Source organism: Thunnus maccoyii, chromosome 16 (genome assembly GCF_910596095.1).
Source record: "Thunnus maccoyii chromosome 16, fThuMac1.1, whole genome shotgun sequence".
NCBI lineage: Eukaryota > Metazoa > Chordata > Actinopteri > Scombriformes > Scombridae > Thunnus > Thunnus maccoyii.
Window position 1 is genome coordinate 30,044,963 of NC_056548.1, and position 21,564 is coordinate 30,066,526.

The 21,564-nt window shown below is 39.7% G+C and overlaps 1 protein-coding gene across 7 annotated transcripts in view; it reads left to right on the forward strand.

Moving 5' to 3' along the window:
- Positions 1-21,564, forward strand: part of adck1 (aarF domain containing kinase 1) — a 128,969-nt gene that overhangs the window by 69,250 nt on the left and 38,155 nt on the right. For 6 of the 7 annotated variants that reach the window (XM_042387737.1, XM_042387734.1, XM_042387738.1 and 3 more), the window contains 3 exons: positions 2,518-2,676; positions 12,701-12,859; positions 15,493-15,609. In XM_042387737.1, coding sequence (XP_042243671.1) covers positions 2,518-2,676; positions 12,701-12,859; positions 15,493-15,609 — 435 coding nt within the window. The remainder of the gene's footprint in view (positions 1-2,517; positions 2,677-12,700; positions 12,860-15,492; positions 15,610-21,564) is intronic. The other variant, XM_042387740.1, reaches the window with a different exon arrangement.

Consider the following 21,564-nt stretch of genomic DNA (forward strand, 5'->3'; position numbering starts at 1 on the left):
GGTGAATATTGTGAGTTTTAGTTGAACGTCTATGCCATGGTGGTGCTGTGAATTTCGATGTTTCGCCATTGCAAAGCAAACTGTTGTAACTCTACTCCACATGGTCAGATCCTTCCCAAATTTCACATGTTTGATAAGAGTTCCGGTTTGAAAACATGTACAGGCCCATATTGAATCATAGTAACAGCGCCACCTACTGGCAACAGGAAGTTACAGGCCCCATACTTTTACTAAGTACTCCTAGCAGGTTAAACACATCCTTCTAAAATTTGGTCAGCTAAGTTGTAAGACGTTGATGATGCTAAATGGTGGAGCTTTTGAGTTTTCATCAAAAGCTGTTGCCATGGCAATTCATTATTCGCCATGAAACAGGAAGCTGTGTTTGAGGGGCTAGGTGTGCTTGAAAACTCACAAGACTTGGCACACGTGTCAGAAGTTGTGTATTTAGTTGCCTGATATGGTTTTTGGACTTGGGTGTGGCAAAGTGACTCAAGGGCACCCTCTAGAAAATTTCAAAGTCAAATCCCCCACCTTTAAATTTGTCATAGATTAACTAAATTTGGTAGGCAAATGTATCCTGTCCAGCCACTCAAAAAATCCTTTGTAACCATACCCTCAGTCCAACAGGAAGTCAGCCATTTTGAATTTAGTTTGCAGTTTTTGCCATTTGCAGGCGGTACATTTTAATGAACTCCTAGTGATTTAACCCGACCGACTTCAAATATGGTCAGTGTCATCTAAAGCCCTTTGTGATGAAAAGTTATCAAAATCTTGACTTTTCATCCAATGCCCTTTGACAACAAATTTCCATGCATCCTGCCATGAAACAGGAAGTCGTTGTAACTCAAATGTATAGCGTCTAATCTTCCCCAAATTTCTTGATATGCTTGATAAGGGTCCCAGCCTTAACACATCTCTATGTCAATATTTACTCATAGTCATAGCACCACCTACTGGCAATTAGAAGTTACAGGTGCTATAATTGTACTACCTGTGCCTAACAGGTTGAACTGATCCACCTTAAATTTGGTCAGAAAAGCCTTAAGACCTTAATGATGCTATATAGTGCAGATTGTGAGGTTTCATTGAATGCCTTTGCCATGGCGGCGTGGTGAATTTCGATGTTTCACCATGAAAAAACAAACTCGACTCTACATGGTCAGGTCTTTCCTAAATTTCACGTTTGACAAGAGTCACGGTCTGAAGTCATGTACAGCCCAATATTGAATCAGTAATAGTAATTAGTAATAGCGCCACCTACTGGCAACAGGAAGTTATAGGCCCCATACTCCTACTAACTACTACTAGCAGGTTAACAAGATCAACCTAAAATTTGGTCAGCTAAGGTGTAAGACAATGATGCTAAGTAGTCAATTGGGTGCTGAGGGTAGCAGTGTGTTGAGAGACACTATAACTGTCTCTCTAAAAGACACCTGGGGCCGCTGTGGTTCAGAAGTAGAGCGGGGCTTTGGCTAATCGGAACATTGGCGGTTCAATCCCCAGCTCCTCCAGTCCACACATCAAAGTGTCCTTGGGCAAGATACTAAACCCCAAATTGCTCCCAAAGGCTGTGCCATTGGTGTGTGAGTATATGTGTGAATGAGCATTAGAAGCTCCTCATGATTAGCAGGTTAGCACCTTGCATGGTAGCCTCTGCCATCAGTGTATGAATGTGTTTGTGAAAGTGCTTTGAGCGATCGGAAGAATAGAAAGGCGCTATATAGATGCAGTCCATTTACCATTTACCATTTACTTTTAGTATGTCTTTTAGACACTACGCATAACCCCTACACATACTCACACACACTAAATCCAATACGCTACCTCAATAAAGCGCGGTTACTTACTGGATCACCTGATCCTCTTGCACTACTGCATTATGTCTATTCTATATTACTGTATTGTAGAACTGCCACAGTTTTTCAATGCTCGTATCAATTCAACCTTGCACACTATATTCTTTATATTCTCTACTATTTATTTATTTATTTTATTATTTAAAATTATTATTATATTTAAAACCTTAATTTAAAATCTTCTAAAGTTTTAATATCCTCTTTTTATTTTACATTTACACTACCTTTTCACAAAGCTCAGCCTTTATTTACCTTAAATGAAGAGAGAACCAGGCCTTTATAAAATAATTTATAAATATACTTTATTGTATTTAGTATGGTGCCTAGAGTGTTTGTTCTGTTTTGATCTGCTTTCACATATGTTATTTTGCTGCTACAAACTCAACACTTCCTCAATATTTAGCATGGCAACTAATTGAAATAACATAAAAAAAATTAAGACATTTGTACCTACATGTACACCCCTCTGTCTGTAATATGTCTAGCCTCCTTCAGTTGTACAGTATAGTACTGACAATAGCTTGTAAATAGGGGTGATCAGATTAATGATCACACTATTCTCCCACTCCCAACTTCACACCTCTTTCCCTTCTATCTTCCCCTGGTTTACCTTCTGCTTTCTCCCACTCTTTCCCTCTCCGCATCTATCTCTCTCCTGCAGCTGTCAGAGTTATTTGTCTCCTTTGAGGAGAAGCCGCAGGGTGCCGCCTCCTTAGCTCAGGTCCACAAGGCAGTCCTGCATGATGGGAGGACAGTGGCCGTCAAGGTCCAACACCCCAAAGTCCAGAGACAAAGCTCCAAGGACATAATGGTGATGGAGGTGAGTCTGTGTGTGTAAAACTACTCTGAAATAAATGAAGAAGTGTTAGATGTGGAAGGAAATTTTAGGCACAGAACTGAATGTACTGTACTTAGTGGCCTCTAGGGGTCACACAATGCTGACACAAAAAACAAATGCACTCGAAAAGGGAATTCTTTGATTTTTTTTTGCATATTACCAAAGAAACCCATGAAACATTATGCAACATGTGTCACACTACTGTTTTTTGTGTCAGCAGTCACAACAGAAAAACAAACAAACTGGAATATCAGTTTGGCATATAATACTGCATCACAGCAACATGTTGCAACTCAGCAACAATAACGTGTGCCACAACTCACATTTTAATGCAAAAGAAGAGAGGTTTTTGCAAATGTCAGTAAAATATGTGAGATAGAAAACAAAAGTCACTACATGACCTAATCTGTAAGCCTACTTGCTATCAGTCCTGCTCAGTCAAAGTCTTTCCTTTACTATCCTGGTTTGCATATAAAAAGATTAGAGGGCATCAACTGGCAAGATGGAAGCTCATCCACTACTGGATGATGGTATTCCCAGCCAGAAAGAAAATTCTGTCACTTGGAATGCTGATGGATGGGACAGCCAAGTAGTTTTTGGGTTTTCTTAATGGGGAATCAGTCCTGGTTATGGGCCAAATAAGTGCAAAATAAATGTGGAAATATAAAGAAGAATAAATAATAAAATGTGGAAAGTGTAATAAATAAAAGAATAAATAAATGTGGAAATATAAAGACAAATAACAAAATATAAAAGAATAAAGGAGTGCCATAAAAAAGAATAAATCCGTAAAAGAATAAGAAAATAAATGTGGAAATATAAAGAGGAATAAATAAAATAATATATAAGTCAGTTTAATAAAGCAGAAATCTAAAGACAAATAAAAGAATAAATAAATGTGGAAATATAAAGACAGATAATAAAATATAAAATAATATATATTATAAGCACTTTCACATTCATTTGTTCATTTATTTCTTTATATATTTTTTAAATATATATACAGTGCTGCTTGAAAGTTTGTGAACCCTTTAGAATTTGTTCTATTTCTGCATAAATATGACCTAAAATGTGATCAGATTTCCATTCAAGTCCTAAAACTAGATAAAGAGACATCAGTTAAACAAATGAGACAAAAACCTTACACTTGTTCATTTATTTATTGAGGAAAATGATCCAATGTTACATATTTGTGTGTGGGTATGTATGTATGTGAACCTCTAGCATTATCAACTCATCTGAAGGGAGAAATTAGAGTCAAGTATTTCACTCAATGGGATGACAATCAAGTGTGAGTCTGGGAGGCCCTGCCATATTTAAAGAAGAGAAATCTGGGTCTTCACCATCAAAGTCTTAGCTTCACAACACAGGTTTTGGAAGTGAGTCATGGCTCAAACAAAGGATATTTCTGAGGACGTTCGTTGATTTGATTTATTGATTGGGACAGTGTGCAGCTTTAAACATTAAAGATGCACTGCACCGGAGTTAGCTCGAAGCTAATTTGCATCTGTAGTCCCCCACAATCAAAACATACAACAGCACAACAACAAACAGTACAAAGCAAAAACAAACAAACAAAAAACAAAAACACACAGAACACACCATACAAAATACAAAGCTACACACAACAGCACATCACATACACCCACAATGTCAATTAAAAATTTATAATGTAAATTTGTGTGGTCACACAGCTGATTCGTCTTTGGTTGGTTTTTTAATTTGGCCTTGAATGTGTTGATAGAACTGCAGTTCTTCATATCATCAGGTAGGGCATTCCACTGAGTTGTGCCTTTAACAGAGAAAGCTGACTAGAAGAATCATAGCATGCATAAATATCTTGGCTGCATCCAAAGAGAGACAGTTTCTAATATTTCTAAAATTTACTAAGTTGTACTTTATGGTTTTAACTGTTTTTTTTTACATGTTTCTTAAGTTCAAATTTGGATCCAATGTCACACCAAGATATTTAAAATAAGTAACTATGTCAATTTTTTCATCTTTGATGAAAATATCAGCATTAGGAGGTTGTACCATAGTTTTAGAGAAAAACATACCCTTTGTCTTGTTTACGTTTAGACTCAGACATGATTGATCAAGCCAATGTGTGATCCTTTCCAATGCAATTGTTAGCTTAGCAGCAGCTAACTCAGCTATTTTTGCATGTGTGTACACAACGGTGTCATCTGCATACATTTGTAGGGCCTGTAGTATTCATGACACTGTCATAATATTAGAAGAAGAGTTGTTGATGCTCACCAGGCTAAAAAGGGTTACAAAACCATTTCTTAAGAGTTTGGACTCCATCAGTTGACTATCAGGCAGATCATGTACAAATTGAAGACATCCAACACCATTTATACCTTCCCCAGGAGTGGTTGAACAACAAAGATCACACCAAGAGCAGGCATGTAATACTCTGGGAAGTCACATGGGACCCCAGGATAACATCTAGGAAACTAAAGGTCTCTCTTGCAGTGGCTACAGTAAATGTTCATGAGTCCACCATCAGGAGAACATTGAACATCAATGGTGTGCATGGCAGAGTTGCAAGGAAAAAGCCACTTCTCTCCAAAAAGAACATTGTTGCCATCTACGGTTTGCTAAAGACCATGTGGATAAGCCAGAACATGATTGGAAAAATGTTCTGTGGATGGATGAGACCAAAATCAAACTTTTTGGCTTGAATGAGAGGCATTATGTTTGGCAATGAGCAAACACTGCATTCCAGCTTAAGAACCTTAACCCATCTGTGAAACATGGTGGTGGCATTATCATGGTTTTGGCCTGCTTTGCTGCCTCTGGACCAGGACAGCTTGCAATCATCGAAGGAGCTATGAGTTCTGAGTTTTAGGAAAATGTCAAGGTATTCATCTGTGAACTGAAGCTCAACAGTAAGTGGGTCATGCCGTAAGACAACAACCCTAAACACACAAGTTGGTCTACCAAAGAATGGTTAGAGCAGAAGAAAGATAATGCTTTGGAATGGCTGAGTCAAAGTCCTGACCTTAATCCTATAGAAATGCCGTGAAGCAGGTAGTTCATGCAAAGAAGCCCACCAACATCCCTGAGATGAGACTATTCTGTAAGGAGATGGCCGCCCACCAAGCAGATGGCCGCCCACCAAGAGCCGGGGTCTGCTTGAGGTTTCTACCCGTTAAAGGGGAGTTTTTCCTTACCACTGTCGCCAAGTGCTTGCTCATGGGGGAATTGTTGGGTCTCTGTATATTAAAGAGTACGGTCTTGACCTGCTCTATGTGAAAAGTGCCTTGAGATGACTTCTGTTGTGATATGGCGCTATATAAATAAAAATTGATTGATTGATTGATTGATTGAAGGAGGAATGGGCTAAAATTCCTCCAAGCTGATATGCATGGCTGATAAACAGATACCGGAAACATTTTGTTGAAGTTATTGCTGCAAAAGGGGGTCACACAAATATCTAGGATTGGATAATTTTCGTCAATAAATGAATGAATAAATGAAAAAGTTTTTTTGTCTCAATTATTTAATTGGGTGCACTTTATCTAGTTTTAGGACTTGTGTAAATGTCAACAGGACAACTAGACTTTTTGTCCCCCCACTTTCAGGTGTTATGGTAATAAAGTGGGAATGCCTAAAGCCAGGTATTATGGTCACAGTGATGATGTCTAAGTCTGCTCTAAGATGATGGACCTTTAAATCCAATCCTAATCGGAACACAGAGGACCATGAGTAGCCTATGATGGCTGCCAGTTCAGACTAGATTAAATAATTTGATCACCAAATCCAACATCAGGCCCTATTTTTTATGATGTGCAATGACCAGCGCAAGCAGCACATGGACAGTTTGGTATTTTCCTGACCTTGAAATTTGTTTTGCCTGTCTTTGTGGTATTGTGGTGCCCAGAGCTGCATGCAGGATGAACTGCAGGGAGGAGACGCACAAATAGGCAGCACAAAGGTCTTAGATGTATGAAAGGAAGTGAAATTTTCTTTTACAAAATGGTGGACTCGCATATATCTGAAGAAATGTGATTGTGGGATACCATACCCCCTTACCAGTCCATCAAAAGAAATAAACATATTATCCTCGAACAGGGCATTCACACATTTCAACCCCCGTCTAAACCACAAATGGAACGCTGTGTCCATGAATGATGGAACAAATAATGAATTAGCCATGACTGGCATGGAGGGCAGGGCTTGCTTGAGTCCAAAATGATTCCTAAATTGGCTCCATATTTTCAACAAGCCTTTTATCATGACGTTACCTTGTAATCCAGACCACTTTAATGGGAGTGGAGCGCATACTAAAGAAGTTAAGGATACCGGGTGGCTGAAACATTGCTCCATGTGACTCCAAACTGGTCTGTCTCCCTCATAGTACACAGAGACCCAATAGGCTATCCTGCGAATGTTGGCTGTCCAGTAGTAGTAAATAAAAATTGGTAACGCCAAGCCTCCGTCCTCTTAAAAATATCATAGAAAAGCTTTCCTTATCCTGGGAATGCTCTTATTCCAAATGAAAGTACTTATACATTTATCTAGCTCCTTAAAATATGATTTAGAAATAAAGATAGGAATTGTTTGAAACAAAAACAAGAATCTCAGCAAAATTGCCATCTTAGCAGAATTTATTCTCCCAGCCAGTGATATGGGAAGTGTGGACCAGCGAGTAAGATCCAGTGCAGGCTTAAAGTTATGCTTAAATAAATTCCCATACCTGTGGGTGACTGAGTCCCCCGGGTAAGTAAAACAGTCTTTAGTAACTTTAAATGGATAGGATTCATATGAAAGTAATCAAGCCTTTTCATTAATTGGAAATAATAGACTTTTGGTTAGATTTATCTGATAACCAGATATTTTCCCAAATTCTGAAATAACACTTAATGCCATCGGAATAGAAATATCAGGATCTGACAAGAAGAAAACACGGTCGTCTGCGTATAACGAGAGCTTGTGGAGCCGTCTGCCCCTACTAATACCAGCCAACTGTGTGTTGTCTATGAGCATGATTGCCAGTGGTTCAAGGGTGATATCAAATAGGAGTGGCGAGAGTGGGCAGATCTTAAGTGTAGCTCTTCAGCCATCTCAGTAGTTAATAGATTAAATTCAGTTTGTAATTTAACTCTCTCCCTGTAGAGGTCAGTAGATGGCTTGATTACATGTTTTTTTTATCAATCTCACTTATCAGAGTAATTAGCTCTTCTGTACACTTCATCCTCCTTCTGTTCATGCCAGCACTGTATAATCACCTGCCCCCTCAAATAAGCCTTCATAGTTTCCCATAAATTGCACATGGTTGTACTAAATGAAAATCTTCATTACTGCAATCTCGGATTAAGTCTCCATAAGCGATATATAGATTCATTTTCTGGGAATTGTAATAACATCTCCACTGGAATATAATCTGATATGATGATATCCCCGCATCCGCTAGATGTCAACGTAGGGAACAGGTTTTTATCTAGGAGAAAATAATCTATCCTAGAGTAGGATTGATGGGAAGGGGAAAAATGTATACTGTCTAGTTTCAGGAATTTTATATCTCCAAGGATCAATTACTCCATACATCTCAAGAAAAGAGTTGAAACACTGTGCTGACTTGCTCAAAATTCTAGTAGTGTCTCTGGAACGGTCGAGAGTGGGGTGTAGGACACAATTAAAGTCCCCCCCCTTGTATAAGATGGTGAGTATTTAAGTCAGGCAGTACACTGCCCTCTCTTGTACTGCATAACACCTCACTAATGAATCTGAGCCTCTCCCAGAACTATATAGAGCTTGGAAATCAATAGCTTATTCCCCCTCCAAAAAAAAGGAAAAAATTAAGGAGCATAGCAAACTCTAATACTTAATATTTAACCTGGGCCTGTAATTGGAAAAATAAATAAAACACATTGAAAACATGACGGGAGGGAGAAGAGGAAAAGGTAATTTTCTCTTAATGAAAAATGTAGTCTCCTTGAAGCTTATGACAAACTGCCAAAAATGAGCAAACGAGATGCAGCAGTGAAACAACAACCATTTGAAACAGCTGTTCTGTATTTTGAAACAGTCAATAAAATTCAGTAAAAAGCAAAGCTGCCCATTTCATTACTTTATATTCATGCAATAAATATACAAATGTCTATTAGATCATAATCTGCATGAGAATTTAAGAAAAAGAAAAAAAATCAGTCATAATAATCATCCGCTTATAGTTATCAATTTGACCCGGACAGAAGTGATCACTATAAGCAGTTTCCACTGTATTTATGTAAATGTGGTGACACCTGTACATATAGAGCCCCAGAGGCAGTGCTGTTGTTCTGTCCAGTGAAACATGAAGCTTCACTTTACATTCAGACAAACTAATGTGGCACCAAAAATTTTTAGATTTAATCTGTAAGACCAATTATTCTGTTATATTTTATTATTAGTCTATAAGTAGTCTTTATATTTCCACATTTATTTTCTTATTCTTTTCCGGATTTATTCTTTTTTATGTCACTCCTTTATGCTTTTATATTTTGTTATTTCTCTTTATATTTACACATTTATTTATTCTTTTAATCATTCCTCTTTATAGTTCCACATTTTTTAATTTACTTATTTATACTTTTATTTATTTCTCTTTATATTTCCACATTTATTTTCTTATTCTTTTACATATGTATTCTTTTTTATGGCACTCCTTTGACTCCCTATTAACTATTAATTATTAATGCCCCAAAGATGTTTGAGCCAGAGTGATCGGCACACCACACCGAGGGTATTGCATGTAAATTAAAAACCTTTGCAATTTAGTATCACAAAGGTCTTTAGATCTAACCTACCAAATCGGTCACAATAAGTCACTCGGGCTTAATCTCTAGGAAGAGTTCATTAAAATACAATGCTTCACTTTGTGAAAAAAAAGTATATTCAAAATGGCTGACTTCTTGTTGGACTTAGAGTATGCTCCAAGAGGCTTTTTTGTGTGTCTGGAAATGATTCATGAGCCTACCAAAATTCGTTCATGTATGTCAAATTTAAAGGTGGGGGCTTTGACCTTGAAATTTTCTAGGTGACGCTGTTGAGTCATTTTGCCACACCCAAGTCCAACATCCATATCAGACAACTAAATACACCCGTTCTGACGCGTGTGCCAAGTTTGTGAGTTTTCGAGCACCCCTAGCCCCACACAGCTTCCTGTTTCATGGCTAATAATGCATCACCATGGCAACAGCTTTTGATAAAAACTCAAAAGCTTCACCATTTAGCATCATCAACGTCTTACAACTCAGCTGACCAAATTTTAGGTGGATCTGTTGAACCCCCTAGGAGTATTTAGTAAAATTATGAGGTCTATACCTTCCTGTTGCCAGTAGGTGGCGCAATTACTATGATTTAATATGGACTTGTACATGTCTTCAGACCGGGATTCTTATCAAACATGTGAAATCTGGGAGAGATCTGACTATGTGGAGTCAAGTTACAACAGTTTGCTTTGCAATGGCGAAACATCAAAATTGCAGTGCCACCACGGCATAGGCCTTAGACTAAAACTCACAATATTCACCACATAGAATCATCAATTTCTTAAGGCTTTTCTGACCAAATTTGAAGTGGATCTGTTCATCCTGCTAGGCACAGGTCATAAAAGTACAGCACGTGTAACTTCATTTTGCCAGCATTTATTGCCAACTTTAGGTGGTGCCAAGTGCATCCCAGGTATTTGGGAAAAGTTTTTGCATAGTTCCATGGCTCCAAGTTCATGTTACTGGCTTTGTCATGGACAGTGCAAAAAGCAAGTTTGCCCCATTCCTTGATTATCTGAGACAGACAATCAGCAATATTGGCAGCAGTATGTTTCTGTGGTATCATTGATGTACACAGCACTTGGACCTTCAGATTCCATGTGTTGGGGATGTGTAGTGAACAGTTACCGTAATGGGCATCTCTACTCTGTCCCCCAGTTCAGCTTCATGATACGGGTGAATTTTTCGCCTTTTGCTTAGCCTAGCTTAGCCTAGCTTTGCCCCACGTGACGTAAGAAAGGGCATCAAATCTGAAAGGCTTGTTGAATCACAGAGCAAGCCAGCCCAAACCAAACTGACTGGGTGGTCTTACTTCACAGCTTGTGTGTTAATAGGCACATCAGAGACCCAAATACATAAGCATAAGCACTGAAAAAGTGAGTTTTTCATAATATAGCCCCTTTAAAGCTTTATGTTTTAGTATTATTTTTTTTATTTTTGTTTATATATGGGATAGTATTGTTATGTCATCTCTACTCCTTTTTTTCTTTTCTTTTTTTTGCTGTTACCTTGTTATGTTTTATGCTTTGTTATGTTTTGTTATTTTAATTTACTTTTGTTATTTTATTGTACAGCACTATTGTACAGCTCATCTGGCAACGTGGCCTCACACATTATGGGGACGCTCCTGCTTTTGTAGCCTGTGATGTTCTGGATTGCCTGCCACATATCTTTGGTGTTGAGGTCTCTCTCCTGTCTGCTGATGTGGCTGCTTTGCCTCCTTGATGCCAGCTTTCAGTCTTGCTCTGGCAGTGTTGTATACGTCCCTGTCACCTGACCGAAAGGCAGCTTTTTTGGCTCTGGATAGAGCCCTCACCTCTCCATTCATCCAGGTTCTCTGGTTGGGGAATGTTTTTATTGTCTTTGTGATCCCCACATCATCAACTGATGATGTATGATGTCACTGTTGATGTATATTCCTCAAGGTTGATGTGGCTCTCCTGGGTGGCGACATATCTGAACATGTGCCAGTCTGTGCACTCAAAACAGTCCTGCAGAGCTGCTCTAGCTTCATCTGTCCACACTTTAACATTTTTTTACTGATGGTTTGACCCTTTTTGTCAGCTGAGAGTAAGTAGGCAGGAGAAGCAGGGAAATATGGTCTGACAGACCAAAATGGCAACAAGGAAGAGCTTTGTAGCTGCCAGGAATGTTTGTATAAACATGGTCCAGGGTATTACTTCCCCTGGTGGGGATGTGGACATATTGGTGGAATTTAGGAAGTTTTGTAAGTGACAGTAGTGCTGGCTTCATCTTTCGTGAAGTATTTCCACACATGATGCACAGATGCTGGTTTGCTCTAATGAGGTGCAAGGCTCCTCACCTGCTGTTTGCTGTCAGGTTGTTAGTGTCATAATCACATGATCAGCAACTAGTCAAGTTGAAAACATCAACTTAGGGTAGTAAAGTCCATTGGTCGACCAGCTTTTACAACCCTTAGTGGCCTCAAATATGGACTTAGTGCTTGTAATCCATGGTAAATGGACTGTACTTGTACAGTGCCTTTCTAGTTTTCCGACCACTCAAAGCGCTTTTACATTACGAATCACATTCACCCATTCACACACATTCATACACTGAATGGGTACAGGGTCTACTATGCAAGGTCCCAACCTGCCCATCAGAGGAAATCTAATCATTCACACACTGATGGCACAGCCAGCAATTTGGGGTGAAGTATCTTGCCCAAGGACACATCGACATGTGGACTAGAGGAGCCGGGAATCGAACCACCAATCTTGGTGGACAACCCGCTCTACCTCCTGAGCCACAGCCACCCCAACTGGCAAAAAAAGGTGCAAGAAAAGAAAGATGTCCGATATGGTTGCTACAAGTCTAAGCTGAGATGACCCTCAGGACATCAACAGATTTGACAAAATGCCATAAAAGACATTCTACAACAGTTTTGACAGGCTGAGTAGTACTAATCAAAACTGATCAACAGATCTAAATGTGTAGAATGGCAGAATGGTGGAATGCTTCTTCCACAGGTGATGAAACACATCTGATTTGGCTTTGCTGGTAGCATTTTTGCTAGCTGTGCAACATTAAGTGTGTTTTAATTCACTGTATATATATTTCTGTCCTCAGAGTCAACTTACCAAGTAATGAAGTAGAGACACCTACCAACTGCCCTTGTCCAAAATTGAAAGCAAATACTGGCATAAAATGTTAGTCATTGGCATGATATTACTTTCTTACTTTCGTACATTACAGTGACACTGGCTCTGATTTATATTTTGAAGGTGTTGCTGAGGGCAGTCCATTGGGTCTTCCCAGACTTTGCCTTTATGTGGTTGGTGGAAGAGGCCAAGAAGAACATGCCGCTGGAGCTGGACTTCCTTAATGAAGGACACAATGCAGAGAGGGTGTCCAGCATGCTGGCCCACTTCCCCTTTCTCAAGGTACACACGCTATGGAGATGGGAATTGGATTTATTTTTTACTTTGTTGATCTGATGTGTTCACACACACTAGTACACAGCTACTAATAATCTGAGAAAGTCTGTTAGAAATTAAGGCCCTAGTATTTAAAATTGTGCTCCACACAGTTAATAGAGGTCAGAGTTCTCTGACATGTGGTGACAGTTTCCTTTGTGCAGCCTGTCAGCTCTTCATAAAACAGAGTTCATAGAATGGTACAAATCATATTTCATCTGTTAAAGAGAGTTGGACTTCATGTCCATTATCATTTAATTTCCTGGTGTCCTTTTTCTTGATATGCCTATTTCAGAACTTTATTAGCTCCAACGAATGTGAATTGGACTTCCAGCTGTCTTCCTTTGTTCGATTTTTAAACCCAGAGCTAAAACTTCTTAGTGTTGTCTTCTTTTCTTTCATTTTATTCGTTTTGTTCTAAATGTATAAGTTGGTATGTGAAAGAGACATAAAATTAGGCAGAATGCAGGATAATATTGTGCAAATGACCTCGAAGACATCCAGTATGGCTCCAGTTGGCCTAGGTGGAGTCTAAAGATAATAGTAATTAAAAAGTCAAATGACTTTTACCATTTTTTAGCATTTTATGACCTTAGGTGACCTCATGGTCTTGTACTACAAAAGCACCCTACAGTCATTATGCATACTACGAAAAAGAGCTATAAGAATAGTTAACAACATTTGATATCGTGAACACACTAGCAAACTGTTTTTAAAATCACAGGCTATGAAGTTCATGGACCTGGTAGAATTTAAGACTGCACAAATATTATATAAAGCAAGAAATAATCAACTTCCTGGCAATATACAAAAACTGTTCTCAGACAGAGAGGGTTGGTACAATTTGAGAGGAAATTTTAATTTTAAAAAACATTGTGTTTGAACCACTCTGAAAAGTATGTGTATTTCAAATTGTGGGGTTAATTTGTGGAATGGGTTAGAGGAAGAACTTAAGCAAAGCATAAGTATAAATCAATTCAGAAAGATATACAAAAAAAATGTTTTTGAGAGGTACAGGAATGAGGAGGCGTTGCTTCTCTCATGACTGTGACACTCATTGTGGATGCTATTATTGTTGTGTTTGTTATTGCTGAGCATAAGATAAGTATATTTGGATGTGTGATAAACACTAAGCATATTATGTATAGTATATTATATTATATATATATAGAGAGAGGGGGCAGGAAATTAAAAGTATTAACTACCTCCTGCTCCTTTTCGGACATGTGGTATTTTTTGGTTTGTTTACTGGGAGTTAGTTGCTTATGTTAAATTCTATTGGTTATTATTGTTTATTTTTTGTTTTTACTCATGTTTGCTTTTTATACATGTTTTGAAATAAAGTTTTTCAAATCAAATCAAATGTAAGCATATTAATGATATTAGCCCATGTTTATTAAGATTTCAGTGTGACACCATATTCAATTATGAGCTAGTTGGATGAACCTTCTAAATGGCATTCATTGTGTGATGAACATTGGTGACTGATTCTGCATAGGCCCATGTTTAATTGCAAAGCCTCGTAGAAATCTGCTGTCTTCTACCAATTTAAACAGGAGCAGTAATTAATGTAGATATTCTCAATATCTGAAATACAACACTTTCAAAAAGCAGAATGATTTGAATGTTATGCTGGTGACTGTATATTGACGCAATGAACAATAGTCACAGAAAATTCTTCCCTGTGAATAAAATGTAAATATAGTGCTTTAAAATGGTGTATCTGCTGACAGTGAAGGAGCCTGTCAGATAACCGGAGTTCTGCCCCTCATCACACCTCTGATAAAAGTGGGCTTCGAACAGTCCTCAGGCTCTGATTAGTTTTTGGATCTGGATTATCAGTCATTCAAGATTAGCCATAATAGTGTAAAACAAAATATAGAGCAAAATATGGAAGGTCATTACATACAGAATGAAATATACAGAATGACTGATAATGATAATCCAGATGCTATCTCTCTCTCTCTCTCTCTCTCTCTCTCTCTCTCTCTCTCTCTCTCTCTCTCTCTCTCTCTCTCTCACTCTCACTCACTCACTCACTCACTCACGCACGTGCAGTTGTATTTTAGCATTTTCTTACATAGAAGCAAATGCAACCTTACGAGTGGTTTGATGTATTTCTCATATCTGCTTACTTTCCTTCAACCTAATAGGGTTGTGGTTCAATGTCATTTTATTGAATCTATATCCAGCATCAAATCTGCTTATCAAATCCAAATTCTTTTGAATCCCTGAATATACCCTGAATTTTTCTTCCAAATATCTTACGTATTACATGTTTACATATGCTGTTTAGTTGAAATACTTCCTGAGTTTATTCTACATTACTCTTTGCTATTAAACAAAGGGAGATAAAAATTTTGATTAGCGATTCCCTGGATTGTGAGCTTAATGAATCCTGTTGCTTATCCAACATTGAACCGGATCTGAAATAGAACCAGCTATCAGAACCCAAGCCTATAATCTAATGCACTCGTGTCAGACAGAAGAATTGAATTTAGTGAAAAGTGGTAGACTCCAGCACTCTGTCAGCCAAACATTTGAGAAGAATGAACAAAAAATGTTGGGGAAAAAGCAACACTGTCCCTCTCTGTCTTCAGGTTCCCATGATCCACTGGGACTTGTCCACTAAGAGGATCCTGACCATGGAGTTTGCTGACGGGGGTCAGGTCAATGACAGGGAATACATGAAGAAACATGGCATTAATGTTAACAAGGTACTGTCTGCTGCTCTGCCTGCTCTCTCTGAGACCGAGGCTAGGCTACTGAAGCTAACAGTTTACACACACACACACACACACACACACACAGGGGTGAAAGTAACAAATTACATTCACCACTTTCATTACTGTAACAGTCCTTTTTTCGTTTATTTTTAGGTAGATGTCTTTTTGTCATAAAAATGACAATAAGACAATAACATATGACAACAAATGACAAAAAACAAATTACATTAAATTAAAAGGCAGAATTGCAGGTCTGCATAGCAAAACCTTAAGTGTTACAGTATGTGCAATATATACATCAAAAGCAGTAATAGTAATGGAGAAAAAGAGTCATAATAAAGTGCACAAGACAAAGTGGCAATCAATAATAAATATACTGTATACAATATAGATCTGAAGAAAAACAGTATTTACAGATGTAGTGCAATGGTGTGTAGTGCAACGGTGTGTTCACCTGTCACACAGAGGTGAGCTGTTGTGCAGTGTTATGGTAAACAGTGAGAATGATGTATTGTTCTTTATGACGGCAGAGTTGAATTAGTCTGTTGGAAAATGAGCCCCTCCATCTCTGTATTGTGTCATGGAGGGGGTGGGATGGATTGTTCATGATGGAGAGCAGTTTGTTCAGTGACCTCCTGTTCCTCACTGACTCAAACGTCTCCAGGTTTTGACCAATGATAGTTCCAGCCTTGCGAATGAGTTTGTTGATTCTACTGGCACCTCTGGTGCTGATGCTGCTCCCCCAGCAGACCACAGCACACTAGATGGCACTCGCAACCACAGACTGGTAGAAGATGTCCAGCATCTTGTTGGATGCATTGAATCTGTATTTTTTTATCTTAAGTAATGTACTCTGAAGAAGCTGCTGGTGTGTCCGCGTCTGCATGAGGGCAGAGCTTCATGTATGTAGAAGATACATGTTCTAAATGTGTACGTTCACTGTATCAGGGAATGAGGGGTGTGGTTGCTCCTGGGCCAGGCCTCGCTGTTTATGAGCAGTACAAAAAAAGACGTCATTATAAGTTATGGTTAATGTCAGCATTATTGTAACTTGGCATAGTTTAAAATAAGTTTATCTAAATCACTGAATTAATGCACCACCTGGCGAGCACACAGTGACCCAAATCAAACATGTTGCGTGACGACAGGTACATGCTCAAATTTTTTGAGGAGAGCAGATTAAATACGACTTTGAGGTGCAAAAGGCTCACAGAATGCCATTCAGAGAGGTAACAGCTGATAGTTGCAACTCACTATAGCTGTGTTTCTATTAACCTATTTTTATCCACATTTTGAAGTATCGCATTAAAACAGCTTAATCAGGAAAACAAAACATCCACTGTGTCAGGAGGAAAACATTAACCACCAAAATTATATATAATTTTGTCATCCTGTTTCTCCATGCTGCATTTCTGTAATTTTACTACCAGGTCTATTCTGTACACACAGAAGATACACGTCTGTCCATCCTCTGTTACTCTTCTTCAGTTTTCTTCCATTTTTTCCATGTTAAGGGTTTTTTTTGAGGGAGTTTTCCTTATTTGAATCGAGGGTCTAAGGATAAATGATGTTGTATTGTTGTACACATTGTTAAGTCCCATGAGGCAAATTTGTAATTTGTGATATTTGGCTACATAAATAAAAACTGATTTGATTTGGCATGAATTGACTTGACTTGATGTGGGTGAGAGACTCTGGTCAGGATGCACAGACTGACAGTCACTACGTAGGCCTAAGGGCTAATATTCGGTTTAATATGGTAGAGCACATTACGTTTACGACAGTGTACTACGTTTGGCTTCATAGAGAAAAATTCTCTTGAATAATCAGAATCTCTGAAAATATTAATTCAAATTCAATTCAATTCAATTTTATTTATATAATGCCAAATCACAACAAAGTCATCTCAGGGCACTTTTCACATAGAGCAGGTCTAGACCATACTCTTTAATTTACAGAGACCCAACAATTCCCCCATGAACAAGCACTTGGTGACAGCGGTACATGAGAAAGCATTAAAAACTCCAGGGAAGAGGTCAAGTTAGTAACATGCATGAATGGTACATGAATGCATACAGGTGGAGAGGAGGAGGAGGAGGAGGAGAGAGGAGCTCAGTGCACCATGGGAGTCCCTCGGCAATCTAGATCTATAGCGGCATAACTAGGGGCTGGTCCAAGGCAAGCCTGGTCAGCCCTAACTATAAGCTTTATCAAAAAGGAAAGTTTTAAGCCCACTCTTAAACGTAGAGAGGGTGTCTGCCCCCTGGACTGAATCTGGAAGATGGTTCCACAGGAGAGGAACCTGATAGCTGAAGGCTCTGCCTCACATTCTACTTTTGAAGACTGTAGGAACCACAAGTAAGCCTGTATTCTGGGAGTGCAGTGTTCTAGTGGGATAATAGGGTACAATGAGCTCTTTAAGATATGATGGTGCCTGACCATAAAGAGCTTTGTAGGTGAGAAGTATTTTAAATTAAATTCTGGATTTTACAGGAAGCCAATGCAGTGAAGCTAAGATGAGAGAAATACGATCTCTTTTTCTAGTTTTTGTCAGAACATGTGCAGCTGCAGTCTGGACCAGCTAGAGAATCTCTAGAGACTTGTTTGGGCAGCCTGATAATAAGGAATTGCAATAATCCAGCCTTGAAGTAACAAATGCGTGGACTCGTTTTTCTGCATCTTTTTGAGAAAGGATGTGCCTGATTTTTGCAGTGAAAAAAGGCAGTCCTTGAAATTTGCTTTATGTGGAAGTTAAAGGACATATCCTGATCAAAGATAACTTCCAGATTCTTTACAGTGGTGCTGGAGGCCAGGGTAATACTATTCTGTCCCCTGCGTGCGTGGCTCCACACGAAGTGACAGATAGCTAAACAGGTGTACTGGGCACTGAAAGGTTTAAATGATGACTCAGATGTGGAAGTAAAGTTGAGGTCTGTTTACTTGTATATCTTCATCAACATGCTTGCTTACAATGCTTTTCCAGAAACTCTGTGAAACTGAAAATAAATACACAAGAAAATGTTCTTAATGTAAGTAAAAACTGTGTAGAAATATAACTACTTGCTTAGTACTACACAATTAAACCAATGTGTGCACTATATGTGGGGATTTAGGTAATTATCTATAAATCTCCCCAAATATTAAATAAAATAACAAAATATGCATCAATCCTTATCTATAAAGATAAAACATGTAATATAAACTTACAAACAAAGCTTCTCCAAGGTTCAACACAGGTGGATGCAAAGGATTAAACAGAGAGACTTCTGGAGCACCTTGCTGTGCAAAATTTCAATCAAAATGGCCGGTCTCAGACTATGACCTTACCCATGTGATCACAAATAACCAATAGAGAACAAGTACAACAAGCTGACAATAATCTCCAAAGCAACCACTAGGAGATGCTAAAATGCGCTTTAACTACATGTAACAAAATACTCCCCGCCTGGTATTGAACACAATACCACTATCAATTTTTTGGAAAAGTCCCACAGACTGAAGAAAATAAGGCAAGGAGCTGTCCATGGGAAAGGCTTAGAGAGACATAAGCACCACTACTTCAGTCACTGGCCTGAGTAAGGTCTTAACAGTTCCCCCTTTGGTGACCTTGAGCTCAAGCTTCCTGACTTTCCCATCGCTGCCAGGGTGAGCCTTGGTGACAAGAGCCATGGGCCACTGATTTCTTTTCACCTGAGCATCTCTTAGCAGCACCAAGTCTCCTTCCTTGACATTGGGCTGACTATCTTGCCACTTGCTTCGGCTTTGAAGAGTAGAGAGATATTCTCTCCTCCATCTCTCCCAAAAGGCATTTGCCAAGTGCTGAACTCGTTTCCACTGCTGGCGATACATATCTGCATTCTCAAAGGATCCCGGAGGGGGAAGAGAGGTGCAGACCTTCTGTGTCAGGATCATTGCTGGAGTCAGAAGAAAGGGTGAGTCTGCATCAGTCGAGATGGGTGTGAGAGGTCTTGCATTTATTATTGCGGTAACCTCGGCCATAAGGGTTGAAAGTACTTCATGAGTGAGGTGTGAGGGGCTGATCTGAGAGAGCATAGAGTCAAGGATCCGTCGCGAAACCCCGATCATTCTTTCCCACACTCCCCCCATGTGGGAAGAGTGGGGTGGGTTAAACAGCCATGTACATCCTTCCTCACTGAGATACTTTGAGACGTTAGTTTCATCTTGAAGGAGGATTTGCAGCTCTTTGCAGGCTCCCTTAAAGTTTGTGCCGCAGTCAGAACGGATCATTTTCGCAGGACCACGCACAGCAAAGAAGCGCCGTAGAGCATTGATAAAGCTCGATGTGTCCATTGACTCTAAGAGCTCAATATGCACAGCACGTACACTTAGGCATGTGAAGAGTACTGCCCACCTTTTACTGTTTGCTGCACCTCCTCGGGTACGACGAGTGGAGATGTTCCAGGGGCCGAACACATCCAGACCTACGTTTGTAAAAGGGGGTTCAGTGCTGAGACGATCAGATGGAAGATCTGCCATCTTCTGTTCTGCTGTCCTACCACGAAGTCTGTTACATGTAACACACTTATGCAGAATGCTGGAAATGCATTTCTTTGCCCCCACGATCCAGATGCCATCTGTACAGATAGCTCCCTCAGTGAAGAGTCTCCCTTGATGTTTAACTCTCTCGTGATAGTGATTTATGAGTAGAGTAGCAATATGACTGCGGCCAGGAATGATGAGAGGATGTTTCTCTTCCATCTCAAATGGAGCATGTTGGAGTCGACCACCTATTCTCAGAAGTTGATTGCCATCAAGGATAGGGTTGAGCTTCTTCAGGGGACTGTTCTTAGGAATGACGTTTCCTTTCTCCAGACAGGACACCTCAGCTTGGTATGCTTCCTTTTGTACACATCCAATGATGATAGCCTTTGCTTGTGACAGTGTATCAGTTGTGTGAGACTTCGAACAGTGATGCCAACCACAGCAATCTTGTTTGTCGCTACCCTTTTCAGACCTAAAGGACTGAGCGATGTGGATGAGGGAAGCCATAGCTCTGACAAGGGGTTGCCACGTGGAAAACCTGTCAAAGCGATGTGAACCAATGCCTCTGAGGGAGTCTGTGGCTGTAGTGGTGTGGCAGCGAACCTCCATGTCAGACTCTGGATCAATGAGGTCATAGAATGTTTCTTCAGTTGTGTCTGTCTCCACAGAATGTGACAGGAAATCTGGACCAGTAAGCCAGTTGGTGTCCAAGAGTCGAGCTACAGGCACTGACCTGGTGGCAACATCTGCAGGGTTCTGACTGGTGTGGACATAACACCACTGTTCAGGATGCGTGAATTTCCTTATTCGTTCCACCCTGTTGCTGACATACACATAAAACCTCCTAGTTTCATTATAGATGTACCCCAGCACCACCTTGCTGTCAGTATAGAACTTCAGACTGTTGGGGTTGATGTCCAGCTCACTCACAACAAGCTCAGCAATCTCCACTGCCAGGACAGCAGCACCCAACTCAAGCCTGGGAACAGTATGGACTGAAATGGGGGCTAACTTGGCTTTCCCCATGATGAAGCCAACGTGGCATTTTCCTTCAACATCCATCACCTTTAGATATGCCACGGCTGCAATAGCCTTTATGGAAGCATCTGAAAAGATGTGAATTTCTGTGTGCCGAGCAGTGGAGAGGGAGGCTGTGGTGTAGGCTCGGGGGGTTTCAAACTGTTCTAGCTCTCGCAGTGAATCTCTCCAAGCAATCCATTCTGCCTCCTTATCCGCTGGGAGGGGAGCATCCCAATCACTGGTGTCACTGGTGAGCTGTCGTAATAAGATCTTCCCTTGGACGGCAATAGGAGCTACAAGACCAAGTGGGTCGAATAGGCTGTTAATGGTTGCAAGCACTCCTCTTCGAGTGAACGGTTTCTCACTATTGGCGAGACGGAATGTGAAAGTGTCGTTCACAAGGTTCCAGCTTAATCCAAGACT